This window comes from Acomys minous, assembly GCF_964271855.1.
Source record: "Acomys minous genome assembly, chromosome: 13".
In the NCBI taxonomy this organism is placed as follows: domain Eukaryota; kingdom Metazoa; phylum Chordata; class Mammalia; order Rodentia; family Muridae; genus Acomys; species Acomys minous.
This window is the reverse complement of record NC_140495.1, coordinates 27,338,020-27,355,256: the sequence shown is the minus strand read 5'-3', so window position 1 is coordinate 27,355,256 and position 17,237 is coordinate 27,338,020. Positions and strand designations below refer to the sequence as shown.

Below are 17,237 nucleotides of genomic sequence, written 5' to 3'. Positions count from 1 at the left end.
CCTCTAGATTGCCAGGATCAAAGTGTGCGCTACCACACCTACTTTTGAAAAGTTGCTGGAAATCAAACCCAGTGCTGCTTCATGCCAGGAAAGCACTCAACCAACTGAGCTACAATTCCCAGCCCAGGCCATGACTCTGAATTGCCTTTTAGAGTCAATTGCTCTCTCTAAGCCTGGTCTTGTAACAGACACAGAAGAGCTCTGAGGAACTCAAGATTTACATATGCATGATGGTGCCCACTACAACTGGCCCCTGCTTTAGCAAACAAGAACAAGGAAAATCAACAAACAGAGCTGGAGAGAGAGCTGTTAAGAGCACTGAATCCATTCAGCTCTCAGTTCTGACAACCAGATCACAACTACAATTCCAGGGGATCTGACACTTTCTGCTGGCCTACATGGGCACCAGGCACGTGTGTGATGCATATAATACATGCAGGCAAAGCATTCACATGGAAATAATAAAAATAAGTAAGTCTTTTAAAAAATTAATACAATGATTACCGAAAGAAAATAATGATGTTAAAGCTTTGCTTTCTTCTTTTACATGTCATCATTTGTGGCTAAATTGGCAAAATTATATGGTTTTTCCATTTTTAAAAAACTTCACCTATTTGTTCTACTGTCAATATTTAAGAAATAAAATATAAAGCATGGTAGTTTATACTAAGATCTCAGCACCTGGAAGGTTAGGGCAAGAAGATACAAGTTCAAGGTCAGTCTGGATTACACAGTCAGTTCTGAGCAATCTGGGCTAGAGTTAGACCCTAGTTAAATTAAAAAACTAATAATAATGACCAGCTACATGGTTCAGTAGATAAAAACACTTGTTGCCACACTAGACAACTTGAGTTCAATCCCTGGGACAAGTTGTCCTCTGACCTACATTTATAGGTCATGTTCCATGTTCACACACACAAACACACAAATGCCATTAAAAAGAAAAACTGGGAAAAAAAAGTTTTCAACAAACTGTTAATTTAGCGTACATTGGTTTAGTTTAATAAATACTAAGTGTACTTCTTTTTTTTTTAATTCTACTTTAAATAAGTAGATTAAAATAATCTTTTAAAATATTTGTTATTACTACTGTGGGGTTGAGGGATGAAGTCAAAGTCAGGAAACAACTTTCTGGAATCATTAATTTCCCTCCACCTTTACCTGAGTTCCTAGGTTCACTCATTCATCAGGCTTGCATGACAAGCACTTTAACCCACTAACCTATCTCAACAACCCCTAAAATTATATTATTAATGAAGAATGCTAACAGCAATCCTCTTTTTTTGTTGTTGTTGGTTTTGTTTTTTGTTTTGTTTTTTTTTTTGGAGACAGGATTTCTCTTGTAGTTCTGGCTGTCCTGTACTCGCCTGTAGACCAGGCTGGTCTCGAACTCACAGAGATCTGCCTGCTTCTGCCTCCCAAGTGCTGGGATTAAAGGAGTGTGCTACCACACCTGGCACAATCCTCTTTTTTGATCTCCTCATCCTTAAATACATCATTTCCAGAGTATCTGCTCATACACTATACTTACAATTTCCTGTAATACGAAGCATTGGCAACTTTGGCTGAAGAGTTGTATAAAACATCAGAAACCAAATATAATCTGGCAATCTGTAATACAAAATGAGGCAAAATGAAAACATTAGCTAACAGCATATCTAGAAAAAAAGCCTATATACGCATTCCTTAAGGTAGTGGCAGAGGCTAAGTTTAGCTATAATTTTTAAAAAAGATTTATGTATTTATTATATATACAGTGTTCTGCCTGCCATGAACACCTGCACTCCAGAAGAGGGCACCAAATCTCATTATAGATAGATGGCTGTGAGACACCATGTGGTGGCTGGGAAATTGAACTCAAGAAATCTGGAAGAGCAGCAAGTGCTCTTAACCCCTGGACCACCTCTCTAGCCCTATTTAGCTGTAATTTAATAGTAACTATTTATTATTAAAGTTATATGAGATCCAGCATCATTACAACCACAACTTTTGCTGGAATAAAATCTGTTTAATTACTCTTCAGCCAGTTTCTCAGACAGAATGAAAGTCTATACAGAAAAGATTTCATCAATCAAGCTTTTTAAATTAAAAAACAAATAACAACAACAAAAAAAACCTTTTTTCCAATTTTAAAAAGTTCCAATTTAGAATCAATTATTACCCCTGCTTCTCTTAACTAGATGTTCAGAAAGAGTGAAAATCACTTCTATTACCTTCTTGGGAAGAGGTGTCTTTAAGATGGACAATGACTCCGTAATGCAATCCACTATTTCTTCAGCAGCCTCAGCATTATTAAGACAGAAAACCATGGCATCTCCAATATCATTTTTCCTTGGAGTTAATCCTCGCAAGATTTCTTCTAATTTATCCCGCTGTCTGAATATAGATAAATTTTTCACTTATAAAGATTCAAACACCCCAAATGTCCCAATAGTTACCACCCGCAGACCAGCTTCTCGTGGCTGCTGCTCTAGTGCATCAGTTGCCACGCTCACCTCACAAAGACTACTTTGTTTAAAAGCCATTCAGATAAAATAGTTTTAAAGACTAAGTTTTGTTAGGCTCCCCAAATTTGTTACAAAATTTCAAAGAACTTATAGAGAGCAGAATACTTTTTCCTCAAACTATTAAAATATTCTACTGACTTTTTTAAAATTTAGGAGAACTTTTAAATTTTGGTCATTTTTTTTAAAGTCTCCAAAAGTGTTCCGCTCTTACTGTCCCCACCTAAAACAGTTTTCCCTATCTTTTCTTTCAAAGTATTATGTTAGCACGTTTACAAGCGATTGAGTAGGACAGGTTTTTTTCTGTAAGGAAAACATGAATATTTTAGGTTCTGCAAACCACATAGTCTCTGTAAGACAGTTCCTCTACTGCTATAACTCCAAGGCAGCCTTACATACATATATAAAGAAAGGAGCATCATCGTGTTTCAATAAAACTTTATTTACTTGGAAGGGAAGATGGTACAACATATAAAGGCACCTGCCTCCAAGCCTGAAAACCTCAATTTCATCTCTAGGACCCACAGGTGAAAGAGAAAAGAGTCCTACAAGTTGTTCCCTAATCTCCACATGTATACACAAATAAATGTACCCACACACAAAATATAATACGTAAATGTAGTAAGAACTTTAATTTTTATTTACAAAACCAGAAGACACTTAGATTTAGACTGTGGACTAGATCTGCAGCTAAACCTAAGGGAACAAAGGCACTCAACAGCTGAAGGACTCCACTAACAAACACCCTTGCCAACAATGTACTGATGCAATGGGTATTAAGCCTTACAAGCTGTGCAATGATGTAATACATGCTCAAATCTTTTAATAATCCATTTACATTTAATGTACATTGGTGTTCTGCCTGCACGTATGTCTGCGTGAGGGTGTCAGGCCTCCTCCTGGCACTGGAATTATAACAGACAACTGTGAGCTGCCACGGGGTTACTAGGATGGAGCCAAGGTCCTCTGTAAGAACACCCAGTGCTCTTAACTGCTGGGCCATCTCTCCAGGCCCCATGCTACATCTTTTAGCCAACATTTTTCATGAGATATGAAGAATCTCTAAACACTTATTAAATCCATGTGCTTTTTAAATATGGCTAACTCACTATACCTATTCTAAGTGAACGCTAATTATTTTTGTAAGATTAATTTTTATCTTGAGTTTGAGTGTTTTACCTTTACGTATGTATGTACATACACAACATGCATACCTAGTGCCTGCAGAGGCCAGAGGAGGACACTGGGTCCTTAGACCTGGAGGTCCAGATAGATAGTTGTGGGCTACCACGTAGGTGCTGGGATCTGAAGCTGGGAGTCATCTCACCAGTGAGCACTAATTAATGCTTTCCTCAGCGCCATCTCAAAACTACTACACACACAAACCCTATGGGAAGGCTTTGTGGAGTCAATGCCTGACCCAACCAGCTACATGGTAATTTTTCTTCTTTTATCTTGAAATCTGGCAAGAATTCTAACAGTCTCTGGGTAACATCTATAAGAACTTTAAGGATTGTAATACTAGAGAAAGACCTCGACTGTGTTTAGGAAATGATCACTAATTTCATCAGGAAGATGTCAAGTTTAATATAATTACTGTGTTTACCATTGTGTTTACTCACTATGTCTAAAAGTATATAATAAAACATCTTACTCTTAAACATATGCAAGTGAAAATACTATTTTATCTTAAGCTGAGACAGTCACTGCAAGATAACTAATGACAGCAACCATTAAAGCAACTTTCCTGAATACGTAACACAAAAAAAATCTTACTCTTCTTTGAGTGCTCCCTTTTTACTGGGCTCCTCTACAAAGGCTTCTGTCTCCTGCTCCTCTGACATCCCATGAAGGTATGGGTTTAATGGTGGTGGCCTCCAAAAGGATCCGTTTTTGAACATACGAAAATCTTCTGTCCGCCATTTCGTTGGAGAATCTCCCTAATAATAACCAGAATGTTATTAGAATGGTTTAAACCTCACAGTTGAAGTCAACAAAGTAATTGCTCCTACTTGCCTGCAGAATAGAATAAAGCTTCCATCTGTAGTAAACATGGGCTGGTGTCTGGTTTTCAAATAAGAACCTAAGTACAACAAAACAACAACAAAAAACCATTAAGTACCATATTCCGTGGGAGACAGCTATCTACTTATGAGCTGCTTGTCAGCCTCACCAATTTAAAAAAAAAAAAAAAGAGCTACTAACAATTAAATAAAACATATGAGAATTACTATTCGCCTCCTTACTTCTAAAGACTAAAAGTAAAGATCCTGGGACAAGAAGGTAGGGGAAGGGGTTGTCTTATCTTCCAGACCATCTTAGAGACTAATGTGAACACCAGGAATGTGTGCATCTCACTGAGTCATATGATTATTTTTAAAGTTTTTTAAAATGTTGTTTGGTTTTGTTTGAGACAGGGTGTCTCTATGTAGCCATGACTGTCCTAGGACTCAGGATGTACCCCAACAAGCTGCCCTCAAACTCAAAGACACATGCCTGCCTCTGCCTCCCAAGTGCTAGGATTAAAGGTGTGAGCCATAACACCAAATTCAACGTAACTGTTTTTATAAAACATAGGTCACAAGATGTATTAGAATAGTAAAAAAAATTTCTCAATATGTAAACTTGAAAAACCCTTTACCTCATTTAACATTTAAATCAATGTCTTAGATTAAAGCAATTCAGATGATAATTTCCTTTCTAACTACTTTGCTCAGTTCTAGCTTGCTTCTGACTCTTTCACTGAAAAGCACAATGAAACAGTTGGTCTCCTAGACAATGCTGAGTTGTTATACCCTAACTACGTAAGTGATAGAAAACCAACTTAAGCACAATCTAGTCTAATGACTAAGACACACTTCTTATGCTGCAAAAATCTTTGTTTTTAGAATTTTATTCTTGAACAAAAATACATGTTTATTTGTGTATGTGCATATGTTCATGCATGGCACAGAAAAAATGGCAGTCAAAGGATAACTTTTGGGACTCTGCTCTTTCTACCACATGAATTCTGGGGACTTAACTCAAGTTGTCTTAGAAATACTTTTAATACCAAACAAGAAAAAGAGCTAAGAGGCTTTAGAATATGTAGAATATAGACATAAATCATTACTATGACCAGAGAGATGGAGGTAAGGTACTCTTTCATGAATACAGAGTTTCAGTTCTGGAAGGTGAGAAGATGTCTGAAAATGAACGGATGAGTGATAATGTTGTATAGTAATGTGGATGTACTCGATGCTACTTAAAAATAGCTTATGCTTTATTGTTATAGATTTATGACCATAATTTTAAAAAAGCGCACCTGAACATAGGATTGTTGATTTCTCTGTTCATAATCATAGCTTCAAACATTGGCCCTTCACGTACAACAAATTCTATCATTCGGTGTATCAGGGCGAGCAAATTCCTACAACAACAACACAGTTAAAGAAAATGGATTCAGACATATCCCTATACAAAACTACACTTGACCTAAGTTACTATAATGGTGCAGTTAAGAGAAAAATCATTCTGCTAACAGAATTTAATATAAAAAAAAATAACCTGGAGCACACATTCAAGGCCTTGTGCATTAAGAGGGGACAGGGCAGTGAGGGCAGAGGAACGGGAAGGAAGGAGAGGTGAAGGAGTGTGGGAAGCCACAAGACAGCATTAGAGTTACAGAGTTTATTCTCTAAATATCACTTAACAATATTTTCCAAATGCAAAAATAAAATTATAAATCACAACTAACTGGATAGCTGCAAATATCTAAAATTAGCAACTTACAATTTGCATGTATCTAAAAATGTATACACTATGTCTGTTTTAAAAGAAAATATTCCTAATAGTTACTTTCATAATGATAATGAAATGTTATAAGTGTAACTTTAATCTGCAAAAATGTAAAACTATTTAACAATTTAAGACTTGACTTAATAAAAATCCCATCCAAACTCCTGGGTTTCTAGTACACACATACCAGATGGAGTTTTTACTAAACCTGATCTTTAATGAGGCAACATCCCTTTGAAGCACACTTCAAAATTAGTTTGGAGTTTCTAATGTGCTATCCTGCCTGTATATTATCAACCAATAAAAATTTAATATTGTAAAAACATGAGTAAATGAATTTCTACACCTTCCAAAAAAGGGGACGTGGTGAGGTACCCCACTGTAATGCTTATCTTTCAATATTTAAGCCAAAAAGACACAGGTAACTGTTTAAGTTACTTTATTGGTCGCATTCACATTTCTTAAATCTGGAAATAAAATCTTTAATAAAAGATTCCAAACTAAATTCAGACACTGACTAATGTGTCTGGCAGACATGACTCAGCCTAACTATTCATACGCTGCCCTTGACTCCTCTGTCTCCAGTCCCCAGGTAGCACAAAGTTGGCAAGTAACAACTGGGAAAAGCAAAAGGATATTGGCTCTTGGTCTAAGACACACATAAATTACATCTTGAGTATTTTCAGCTCAATAAAGTCCATGTAACGGCTAGATTATAAGAACAGTTATGAAGACAGATGTGTGTATGGGGGGGGGGTGCTTTCCTTCAATTCAAAGTACCTGACAGTGAAAAATCTCTATTACTGACTATATTTTCTAAAGGTTTCAAATAAGCCAACTTAAATGGCTTTTTATAGAAATAAACACTAATATTTATATATAGTAAAATAAAATTAATTCTAAAGACCAAAAATTTACATGGAGGTTTAAATCTGTACAAAGGGGAAATTATACACTTAGAACTATCAATTTAACCTCATTTTTAAAAAATCACTGAATTGTAACTTTAAAATGGTTTTACTTCACAAAAGTATTAGCTGCTATGCAAACTGCAGTACTGCTCCCTAGTGAGAAGGCACTCTCAGCACCCATGCAGTTCGTGGCACTATTTGGAAAGGGACCATGTTATTGTTACTCAGTTCTAAAATCCCCGCTGTTCTATGGCATTTTAAAACTCAGGGATGTTTTATGTGCAAATCATAATACACGACCATCGACCAGGTGGACAAATGGTATAGACCCAGAGACCTGTGTGTGTATGTGTGTGCACATATATAAATAAATAAAACAATTTGACTTCAGTAATTTATGGAGCATGAAAAATAGTTTATCAAGTTTAAGACCAAAGGATTCATTCTAATAGTAAGTCAAGACTTTTCAGCAAAACATATACACAAAATTTTGTTTAGAAATAAGCTAAGTCACACATAAAATTACTGGACTTGTTTTTTTGAATGCTACAAAAAATACGTTCCCTGTGAAGGTTTTAACAGTGGAAGAAGAACCCACTATAGTATCAAACAGGCTTGAAACAGATAAAAATTTTTATAAAATTACAAGTTTAAAGGAAGCTTAAAAATGTTTCATGATTATTTAAAATCAAAATCTGACAATTAGTTGGTGCTGATTTGGAATCAAGAGTAAAGCATTGTTATCTTACTCTTCCCTTAAGAATTATATAATTTTCTTATTTAAAAAAATGACTTTTCTATCAAAATGAAGAGTGTAGTACAAAAATATATTTTAAAGTGCATTATTTTATTTTTAAACAGTAATTATCTTATTCTGGGCAACCACAACAAAAAAAAAAGTCTCTCAGTTATAATAAAAACCACATTTATTGGAGTCGATCGTACCAATGTCTGGTCAAAAACTGTATACTTTCCCAATCCATCCCATGATGTTTTCCTGGTCCCCCGCTGCCGCAGACAGTTCAGCTGGTGTTGCTCACCAAGGCCAATGTCAAAGAGAATTTGGAATACTTTTGTGTTCATTTATTATCAACAGTGTTGTGTTCCTGTGTTTGGGAAAAGGCTGAGCTTGACTGAGCAAGAGCATACCTACAGCATGATTGTTCTTCATTAGCAGTGTATTAAAAAAGAAATAAAAGGGGGGAAGAAAGAAAAATAAGGAGATTCAAACGCCTTTGTTATTATGACTAAAAGTTCCTAATACATCCAGTGTCCATGAAAGCAACTGCAGTTTCTTCTTAAAATGAGTTAGGAAAAAATATATATAACTGCACCTTCAATAAGATCTAAACCCAAGATTATATATTAAATGTAGATAATCTAGAAACCAAGAGAAAGTAATAAGCTGAGTCAAATTATAACACTATCTAAAATTTAAAAATATGTTCTATTTAAAATACCTATTTTCCCTTCACAGTCATAACAAGTTACCAGACCAACAACTCCACATTAATCTATTTAAACATTCTAATTACTAAAGCTATTAAAAACTCTCTAAAATGATAATAAAAATAAAAGATGACATAAAATTGCAAAGTGTACTAAACTTAATTTTTACACATCCCCCCCCAAAAGTACTGGGAAGGAGCCATTGCTCAGTCAAGACATTACCTTTTCCTCAACACCAGTTCTTTTCAATTCAGAAGGGGATATTGTCTATATTTAGATCAGTAATAATAAAGAAAAACATGTACCTTTCTGTTGGGATAACCACTTTGACTATGGCTTGCGACAGAGTCTGTATATGAAGTCACATCAGATAATAAACATAGAATATGTGAGTATTGTTAACAAGTAACAAGCAAAAATATACATATGCATTGAAAATACTACACATCTAATCACAAGTTCTGCAGGCAATCACTGCATTTGAAGTAATTATACACTAAGCAATTACATAAATGCAAATGGACGTGTGCACAGTGAACAATTAATGTTCACCAAATGCAAAGAATCAGAACATTCCTGCTAGAACGCACATCAATGCACTGGAATAGGCACTACACTGAGAAGTATCAGACAAAGATTTTAATTTGTGAAGTAATTAACTGTTTGCCTCTGACCATAGTTTGCTACTTTGTTCCCAAGCCTTTAAAACCAGCCCTGCAATTTCAAGTGTAATTAACTCAAAATAGAACCAACAAATTCTTATAACTTGAAATTAAGTTGGTTTTATGTTTAATAAAGGAAAATACTCACCCTTTGTTTTTACTAGATTAGTTACTGTTTTTGAAATACCATAAATGTCATTATATAATCTAGTAACTCAAGACCTTGAAGACTAAGTTAGTTTGCTGTCATCCAAACAACTTAACTATTTAGGTGGGCTTTCTAAATTGAAATGTCACTTAACCAAATAAAAACTATCACGTTCTAGGAACAAAATAAATTCAAACACCGAATACAACACGGGATGGGGGGAGGTGGCTTACCCAGTGGTCAAAAGGGAATGGTAGCCACAAATAAAAATATGAAATATGACCTAATATTTCAATATAGGGTTTCCATGGGCTAAGGCAGGGAACATATCTACTTATTTATGAGTTACCAGAGTAACACACATTTCTAAAAAAATTGTTGAAAAGAAACACTACCACAGATATAGTATTTACATATTAGATGCAGCCCTATGTACATTTTTTTAAATTACCTTCTCGAAATCCTCCTTGTTTTTAGGTGGTGGTAACATGGGAGCATTGGGGTTTTTTAATCGTTCTCTAGGCTGCGCATTAAAAGGCAGTCCGGACGGAGGTGGGGGGAGTGTGTGTTCCATCATAGAAGGCGGAATGTATATTGGATGTGGAGGAATAGGTACAGCTTTACCCCAACCTAACTTCATTTCAAAAGACATAATCATTTTTCCTACAAAAGAAAACAGAGAAGAAAAAGAAAGGTTATGTTAAGCTTCCAGAGAAAAAGTACTTCTGGCGACTTGACTTAAATTTCCTTTATATGTTTTCAAATTTGATCCAAATTCTCAGTAGAGTTTTTATGAATGATTTTTCTACACCAAAGAAATATCTAAATTCTATAAATGAACAATAAAGACTTTACCATTTAAATTTTTTAGAGCTCTTTCTGCATCTCTTCTATTCATAAAAGCTACAAAGCCACAATTTCTTTCTCTTGCTCTCTCTTCATCAGTTCTAGGCCACATAATTTTTACACTAGCTAATGGTCCAAATCTTCCAAATTCTTGGCACAGCATTTCTTCATTCATCTATTAAAAAGATCAGAGTGCTCAGTTATGCAAAACAAAAAACAGGAGGCGCAAAGAATTCTATGCAGCACAGAAAGTAAAATCATATTAAAAAGTAAAAAGTAACATTTTGTATCACACTCAAATACTAGGAACTCTACACAGGTTAAAAAAGAGAAAAGAAACCTGTCCTACCATTTGCAGTATTTTCCTATTAGAAGCCTTCTATTTTATTTAAATAAGCAGCTGCTAGGGCTTAGGGTCTTAAAAGCTACTGGAACCAAAAGCATGTCTGAATTGTCTTCCCGTTTGAAGATCTTGGGATCTAAACATCTGTTTGACAGCAGCGGTTTGTCCATAAATTGAACAGCATTTCAGGGAAGAGTGGGGAGTGTATTTGTTGATGACGGAAGGAAAAACAACCCTATCACTTTCCTCTCTCTAGTACCCACAAACAGAATCAGAGAACAGTCAGTAAAACACAGAGCAGGGTCAAAAGTATAATTTTTCAACACAGTATCCTGCCTAACTACCATATCCCCCAAACAGACTAATCAGACTGAAGCAGAAGGACCACGGCGCCCACGCCAGCGTGCTGCCCCGTGCTGCAACCCCAGCGAAGGGGAGGTGGGCAATGGAAGGAGCCCGAGCAGCAGCTAAAACAAGCACACACTTAAAAAGGAGAAAACACAGGGAGAAAAAGAAACTCCGTAAGAAAACAAGCTACTTATCAGAAAGAGGAGCCTCAAGGAGTACAATCTAGTTACTAAAAGACAAATCTTCAAGTCCCAAATTTCCAAAACAATCATTAAATGCTATCTAGTTACATTAGACCCGCCAACTTCAGAAATTTATCTACTTGTCCAACAAAACAAATGAACATGAGCCACCATTTACTTTATTTTACGTATATTACCTGTGGATTAATGTTTCCAAGGTATAAATTAGTAGTGCTTGGATCTCCTACATCATGCGAGCCAGGTGCATAATCATCAAGAACTAGAACAAGGAGAAAAACAAATTATACCCTGCGAAATACAAAGTTGAAATAATTTCTATTAACTAAAAAAGCAAAGACACGGTATTACCACCAGATGATCTATTTCTTCTTGAAGGCACATCCACTTAAATGGGGAAAAAAGAAAACAACTCTTAGTTTTTAGGATAACGAATCATAAATATGTACATTAAGATAAACACCACTTACTAGAACGTCGCTGACCATCAGAATCTGACTGAGGAGGCTCAAATCGACTTAACCTGCCTTTTGTTTTATGTCTCTCATCACGTTCTTCCTGAATTCTGTTGAAAATATTTACAGTCAACTAAGAGTAAATCACAATATATTCATATTCAGTAACAGAGCTCATCTAAGTATCACCTTCAAATAATTTAATGCATTTGCATTACTAGTAATTATAACCAACAGTTAGCCCCTGGGTTACAGGACAAGAACAATGTCTTTTAGGCTGAAGAGGAAATTCAATATGAAACTACTGCTTACATTTTTTGCTCTTAATAAATTTGATGACCTCTCATCTCTACCCTAGAGAATAAACAAATTCCAGATAGAAAATAAACCAACTGACTTAAATTTACACAGTACAAGCAACAGACACTGACTCAACGCTAGCTGACCTTTAAGCACACGCTATCATCTACTGTAGCTACAGCAAGATCACACGTCAGCCAGCTGATACTAACAGGTATACGTACCGATAGCTGTAATTACCAGTCCAATGTGCCTATGACAGAGAATTCTTCTATACAACTTACTGTTTTAGTTCTTCTTTGAAAAGCTCCAAGTTGCTTTTCTTCTTTTCTTTCTCTCCTTTCTTCAATGGCTATGAAGAGTATGAAAAGTTATAGTTGAAACAGACAAAAAAAAGAAACAAAAATTTATGGTTTCTTTTGGTAGTAATAAAAATCTTCTGGAGTTGCAAATTTTTAGGCATGTGAATTACATAGCAATAAAGCTATTGTGTTTTAATTGCTTTCAGAGCTATTTTAACGCCCATACAAGAAAAATCAATCCCACTACTTAATGTAATCATATTTAATTAACCAAATTGTGGCTCCAGGTGACCTGATCCCACATTTAGCAACCTACTGTCTCCTGTAAAACTCCTATTTCCAATGAACAAAAAACTGTAATGAGAATTTAAAAGGCAGAAACATCTGCTCTGAGAATAATTCCTAAGACCATCCTAAGAGACATGTACTACATGTTATTAATAATTTTAGGATCTTAGTTCAGAATGTTTAAAGGAACAACATTACCCTACATTTACAACCCAACTTCTGACTTTCAATATGTAATATGAACACAAGTAACAAGTGTTCAGACTACCATTACCATGTCCTAACCAAACCCACCACCACTTGTCTACATGAATTATTGAGGTGGATAACATCAAAGAGCAACCTCTACTTCAAGAGTTACAAACCATAAGAAATTTCTTACAGGGGACGCACTCAAAGTACTAACGACAATGCCAGCTTCTAAAATAAGTGCTCAGTTACTTAATAATGACTTACGGGCTTTTTCGTCTCTATCACAAGAAGAGATGGTGGCCTTTCATTCGACGACTGATTCGGAGGATTTTTTTGATCTGCAAACCTTGAAGATGGCTTATAGATTTTACCTCTTTTTTCATCTGTATCATGTTCATCTGAAATTTAAAATACTAGGTTGTAAAACTAACTTCATATAATTTTGGTTTTTGTCATTCTTACTTAAGAAGAAAATAAGGATGCTTTTAGTATTAAGATTTGAATATGAAATTAAATTTACATATTACCACTCTACCTGAAAAAACAATTTGATCACTTTATAGCAAAACTATGAAACATTAAAAATTTTGCAACATAATTTGATCTTTTTAAACACGAAGGAGACTTTTTTAAAAAAACATTATTATATTATCTCCTTCATACAGTCTCGCTACCGAATTTAGTATCTCTTCATTACTCCATATTTGGTCATTCATACTGTTAATTATTCTAACCACTAGAGGGTGCTAATAGAAAAGAAATGTGAAATTCCATAATTAATCTGTTATCACATCATCCAAGGTTTGTTCAAATCCAGATCTTTCCACTTACCTTTAGCTGCATTAACAACCCCGCCTCGAACAAACGTTTTCACTTTATTACCATCACTTCCTTCAAAAGCAGCAAGAAATTCCTCATAAATTTCAGCAGCTGCCTTCTCATCCTCCTAAATATGTAACAAAATATTAGTGACATAAGAACTGCTGTTTGGGTATGGTTTGATCTGGTTTTACTTATTTATTTGCTTTGTTTTGTTTTTGTTTTGAAACAGGACTTCACTGTGTAGGCCAGGCAGACCTGAATTTGATACACAGAGCAGACTGGTCTTGGACAAGATCTGCCGGCCAAATGCTGGCATTAAAGGCAAATACCACCAAGTAGAGAGGCAGCTCAGCAGTTCTTCCTAAGGACCTAGGCAGGTCCCAGTAACCACATGGCAGCTGACAACCATTTGTAACTCCAGTCCGAAGGGGATCAACTCCCTCTTTTGATCTCTCTGGGCACCAGGCACACAAGGTGCACACAAACATACAGGCAGGCAAAACACCCATATACATAACAAGAAAAGAAAGAAAGAAAGAAAGAACATGCATAAAATCTCTCCCTTTTTACGCAATTCTAGCATCTAATGTTTGGTGGGCATTAGATATTAAGAATAATTAAATATTAAGTAATTAAAACAAAAAGGCTTTGTTCCTTTACTAGAAATGTACAGTTGCAGAAAAAAACTTACACTCATATTGGTAAGCAAGTAAATGTATTTAAAAACAATTCAAGAGTCAAACTATATGACAAATGACTATATGAACACATATTATCCTATTATTATTTAAGAAGTTCTGCAAGGCAAGATGACTTAATTCAAATATAAAAATTTCATTCCTTTCACTTTAGAGGTCAAGATAGGAAGACAGACCAGCCTAAGCTATATAAGAAGATTCTGCCTCAAAAACCCAAATCAAGGTTTGGAGAGATGGCTCAGAGGTTAAGAGCATTACCTGCTCTTCTTGAAGTCCTGAGTTCCAAGTCCTAGCAACTACATGGTGGCTCACAACTATCTATAATGTGACCTGATGCCCTCTTCTGATATGCAGGTGGACATACAGATAAAGCACTCATATACATAAAATAAATAAATCTTTTTTTAAAAAATCAAACAAAAAAAAATCAGAAAAGAAATGTATCTAATAACAAGTAGAAAAGTGTTAATAAAGGGGTAAGTACATCAATAAAAGGAGCATCTAGTATCAGAGGGAAACAGACTTTCCCGTAAAGGAAACTGGCGTAACTGACTATAATTGAAAAAAAGATAAAATGAAATCAACTCTTTGTACTATATATATACCAGGAAAAACTGCATAAAGATTAGATTTTCTTAAAAATGGGAACAATCCTAGAACTCAATGGGATTCTCCTAGGAATATAGATCCTAGAACAAAATAGAGGGAAATTCTTCTTTAAGCCAGAAATGGAAGAGAATGAGAAAAAAAAACTTGATTAGAAATACAGAAGTTATGGGAAGCAACTGACAACTGACTATAACAACAGTTTTTACAAGAAAGAGTAACACTAGAAGAAAAATGAAACAAAACAGAGGCAGAGGGCTGGTCAACAGTATTCCTGATGAAAGAATTGCAAATTTAAACTGAGGCATTATTTTTCACACTACAGACTGGCAAAAACTCCTTCGGTTAAAATCCACTACTTGCCAAGTGAACGGGGGGGGGGGGGGGGGGGGGGGGGAGCAGCGGCGCAGCATCACTAATACATTACTGATAGGGAACAAAATGTCACTGCCCTACAGAGAACATGCTGACAAAATTGACAAGTACAGCACATTTATTAATTTACCATTCACTCCTCAATTTCCCTTTCAGGAATATATCCCAAAAAGCAAACTAGGGAAAAAAAATACACCCATGTATAGCATTGTTTATAACAGCATTATTTTTAATATGCTGTCCAAAAAACAAAACCAGAAATTGCAAAAGGACTTTAAATGAATAAATTATTACAAAGCTATAAAAATGTAGACTGTTTCTATCCTACAAATAATCACAAAGGTTCAACATTAATTAAAAAGATAAATGGAGGAAAGTGCCTTCACTCTACAGCATCGTCTAAGGGAAATGGGTACAATACAGTGCACGTACACAAAACAACTAATCAGCTGAACTCATCTAAACATCTCTTGTGTTCAAGACTTGACTCCTGTGTGGAGGTGCAAACATCTAAGCAATCAAATGTTTCAGGAAACATGGCTTCTACAGCTCCCTTACCATTCACTTCCAAGGACAACCTAAAATACACCTCAAACATTACCTTTTTCTTCAATTCCTCTTGCTCCTTCTTACTTAAAGTTCGCTTCGCTGTGCTCATTTTTCCAATACTGAATGCTTTAAGCTTGTTTTCTAGAAGGGGCTGTGAAAAAAAAGCCAAAGATGATTTTGTCTTTACATACATACTTTAATGTTACCTATAAATTTACTATACTTTAATTGATAACCAAGTACCAATGCAAAGAAAAGCACAAATGCCAATCTCAGGCTGATTCTGATGTAAATACTCACTAATTAAGGAATTTATTCCTAAATCAAAGTCAGTAACAGGCAAAAGCCATTTTTTAAGGGGAAAGAGGTTTAAATAAAGAAATAGCAACCAAGGCTTAGAACAACAGAGGCATAGAAGAGAAAAAATATAGACACCTCTAGGCAAAAGTAGCCATGACAGAAAAACAAATCCTCAAATGGGAAGGGCATCCATTTCCACTCTCAGAAAGCCACCACTTACTTCATTTTCAGGTATGAACATCACATCACATCTGATTATAACTTAATTAAGTATCCCATTTATCAAAAATACTGATATTAACAAAATATCATTTTCTTTGCTAAGACTATACCATCTTCTGTGCATTTCAGGCTTCAACATACTTAAAACTTTATCAATATTTTTTGAACACCCAAATCTAAAATCTGAAACACTCAATACCACAAGTAGAAGTTTCAAACCTGATCTCAAAGAACAGCTTCAGTCAAACTCCAGGTGTAAAATACTGTGTAACAAATTACCTTTTGGCTGAATATAAAAGACATATGTAAGACAGAGATGAATTTTATATTTAGACTTGGGTCCCATGCCCAAGATACCTGAGGTATATGAAAAGATTCCAAGAGTCAAAAAAAAAAAAAGCTGAAACACTACTCCTGCCAAGCAGCTTAAATGATATTCTACTGTGCTATAAGAAAACTATCTGGCAGCACCAAGTAAACACAGTGGGTTTAAGCAACACAAACTGGAACTCCATTCCTCTTCCGTCCTGGCCCTTGCCCACTGACATCTCCACACCCACAGGCCTAGCTCCAGATCTGGAAGGAGGCTTCGGGGCTGCCTTTGCCTGATAAATAAAGCTCTCACCACTCAAAGAAGCTTCTCTTTGCAGCAGTGAGAGGCCATTACAGAAAGCTACAACTGTTCAAAATACAGGAAATAATTGATTATGGGGTGCTCTGGCGCAAGGCTGTATCTGAAACACAACTGCAGGAAGAGATTTTAAGAGCCAGAACCAGGAAGTCTGCTGTGAAATTGTCTCCTAGAAATGACAATCAATCCACACCCATGAAACCTTAACAACTTGGCTACCTAAAACTGACCTGAGACAGCAGCACCTACAGACATGCTAAAGTGGAGGAAGGAAATCCTCAGCGGCCTTCCTCTACACGGACAGGCAGC

General features: G+C 35.6%; 1 protein-coding gene across 4 annotated transcripts in view; it reads right to left on the bottom strand.

Annotated features, from left to right (window-relative positions):
• The window catches only part of U2SURP (U2 snRNP associated SURP domain containing), a 57,561-nt gene that overhangs the window by 24,430 nt on the left and 15,894 nt on the right, over nucleotides 1-17,237 (bottom strand). For 2 of the 4 annotated variants that reach the window (XM_084751744.1, XM_084751746.1), the window contains 15 exons: nucleotides 15,828-15,926; nucleotides 13,557-13,671; nucleotides 12,990-13,123; nucleotides 12,228-12,295; nucleotides 11,659-11,753; nucleotides 11,540-11,575; nucleotides 11,368-11,450; nucleotides 10,307-10,472; nucleotides 9,903-10,114; nucleotides 8,947-8,990; nucleotides 5,809-5,913; nucleotides 4,517-4,587; nucleotides 4,281-4,440; nucleotides 2,214-2,376; nucleotides 1,532-1,611 (listed from right to left, as the gene is read on the bottom strand). In XM_084751744.1, coding sequence (XP_084607870.1) covers nucleotides 1,532-1,611; nucleotides 2,214-2,376; nucleotides 4,281-4,440; nucleotides 4,517-4,587; nucleotides 5,809-5,913; nucleotides 8,947-8,990; nucleotides 9,903-10,114; nucleotides 10,307-10,472; nucleotides 11,368-11,450; nucleotides 11,540-11,575; nucleotides 11,659-11,753; nucleotides 12,228-12,295; nucleotides 12,990-13,123; nucleotides 13,557-13,671; nucleotides 15,828-15,926 — 1,631 coding nt within the window. The remainder of the gene's footprint in view (nucleotides 1-1,531; nucleotides 1,612-2,213; nucleotides 2,377-4,280; nucleotides 4,441-4,516; nucleotides 4,588-5,808; nucleotides 5,914-8,946; nucleotides 8,991-9,902; nucleotides 10,115-10,306; nucleotides 10,473-11,367; nucleotides 11,451-11,539; nucleotides 11,576-11,658; nucleotides 11,754-12,227; nucleotides 12,296-12,989; nucleotides 13,124-13,556; nucleotides 13,672-15,827; nucleotides 15,927-17,237) is intronic. The other 2 variants (XM_084751743.1, XM_084751745.1) reach the window with 1 other exon arrangement.